This window comes from Seriola lalandi, unplaced genomic scaffold (genome assembly GCF_002814215.2).
Source record: "Seriola lalandi dorsalis isolate HSWRI2012SDOR001 ecotype SW California unplaced genomic scaffold, Sedor1 jcf7180001980174, whole genome shotgun sequence".
Taxonomy (NCBI): domain Eukaryota; kingdom Metazoa; phylum Chordata; class Actinopteri; order Carangiformes; family Carangidae; genus Seriola; species Seriola lalandi.
The window spans coordinates 1-781 of NW_019450840.1; the positions used below are offsets into that span (position 1 = coordinate 1).

Here is a 781-nt window from a genome sequence, read left to right on the forward strand (position 1 = left end):
GTCCAGTACAAGACCCAGCACCAGTTCCAGTTACTGATCCAGTACCAGGTCTAGAACCAGGTCCAGTACAAGACCCAGCACCAGTTCCAGTTACTGATCCAGTACCAGGTCTAGAACCAGGTCCAGTACAAGATCCAGTACCAGGTCCAGCACCAGGTCCAGCAGCAGGACGTCAGTACTTGTGTCAGTTTTACCAGAAGGACACGTTGTTGAAATGTTGAGTGAACTCTGTCAGGTTTGGACTCTTCTCCTCATTCTGCTCTTTAGACCACAGCAACACCTCCGGAAGCTAGACAGGTGAGACACACAGGTGAAGGTGAGACAGTTGAGACAGGTGAGGGTGAGACAGCTGAGACAGGTGAAGGTGTGCACCTCGATCTTGTAGAAGAGCTCAGAGTCCAGCAGAGTCAGCTGTTCAGCTAAATCCTGACTCCTGAAGTCCAGCAGAGTTCCTGGTCTGAGGACGAGAGCAGAGACAGGTGAGGGTCAGCAGCTGACCAATCATAGCCCAGCAGGTAGAGCCTTCGTCTAGGCAGGTGAATGACTTTACCTGGCTGCCACGCCCCTGGCTGCGAGGGGGCGGAGTGACTGTGGAGAACCAATGCGCTGCCACTTCTGCTCCATCTTGGACAAGATGTTGGAGCGCAGCAGGTGAGCCGGGCCCAGCTCTCCACCAATCAGGAGGCTAAACACCAGGTCCATCAGCAGCAACAGCAAATCAGAGTCCAGCTCCATCACACTTCAAACACACACACACACACACACACACACACACACACAC

General features: G+C 53.6%; 1 protein-coding gene across 1 annotated transcript; it reads right to left on the reverse strand.

Moving 5' to 3' along the window:
- Positions 1 to 128: 128 nt before the first annotated feature.
- On the reverse strand, positions 129 to 756 carry LOC111658673 (rap guanine nucleotide exchange factor 1-like). The gene is made up of 3 exons (XM_023411267.2): positions 551 to 756; positions 373 to 457; positions 129 to 289 (listed from the first exon to the last, which is right to left on the reverse strand). Exons 1-3 carry the CDS (start codon positions 733 to 735, stop codon positions 191 to 193), a joined length of 369 nt encoding a protein of 122 aa, XP_023267035.1. The 5' UTR covers positions 736 to 756; the 3' UTR covers positions 129 to 190.
- Between the last annotated feature and the right edge of the window lie 25 nt (positions 757 to 781).

Bases quoted from the DNA above. Each gene is read 5' to 3' on its own strand.
- LOC111658673 (XM_023411267.2), bottom strand. From the start codon at position 735: ATGGAGCTGGACTCTGATTTGCTGTTGCTGCTGATGGACCTGGTGTTT. The intron at 458-550 runs GTAAAGTCATTC...TCTCGTCCTCAG, and splicing joins GCCAGGGGCGTGGCAGCCAG to ACCAGGAACTCTGCTGGACT. The intron at 290-372 runs GTGCACACCTTC...TCACCTGTCTAG, and splicing joins AGCTCTTCTACAAGATCGAG to CTTCCGGAGGTGTTGCTGTG.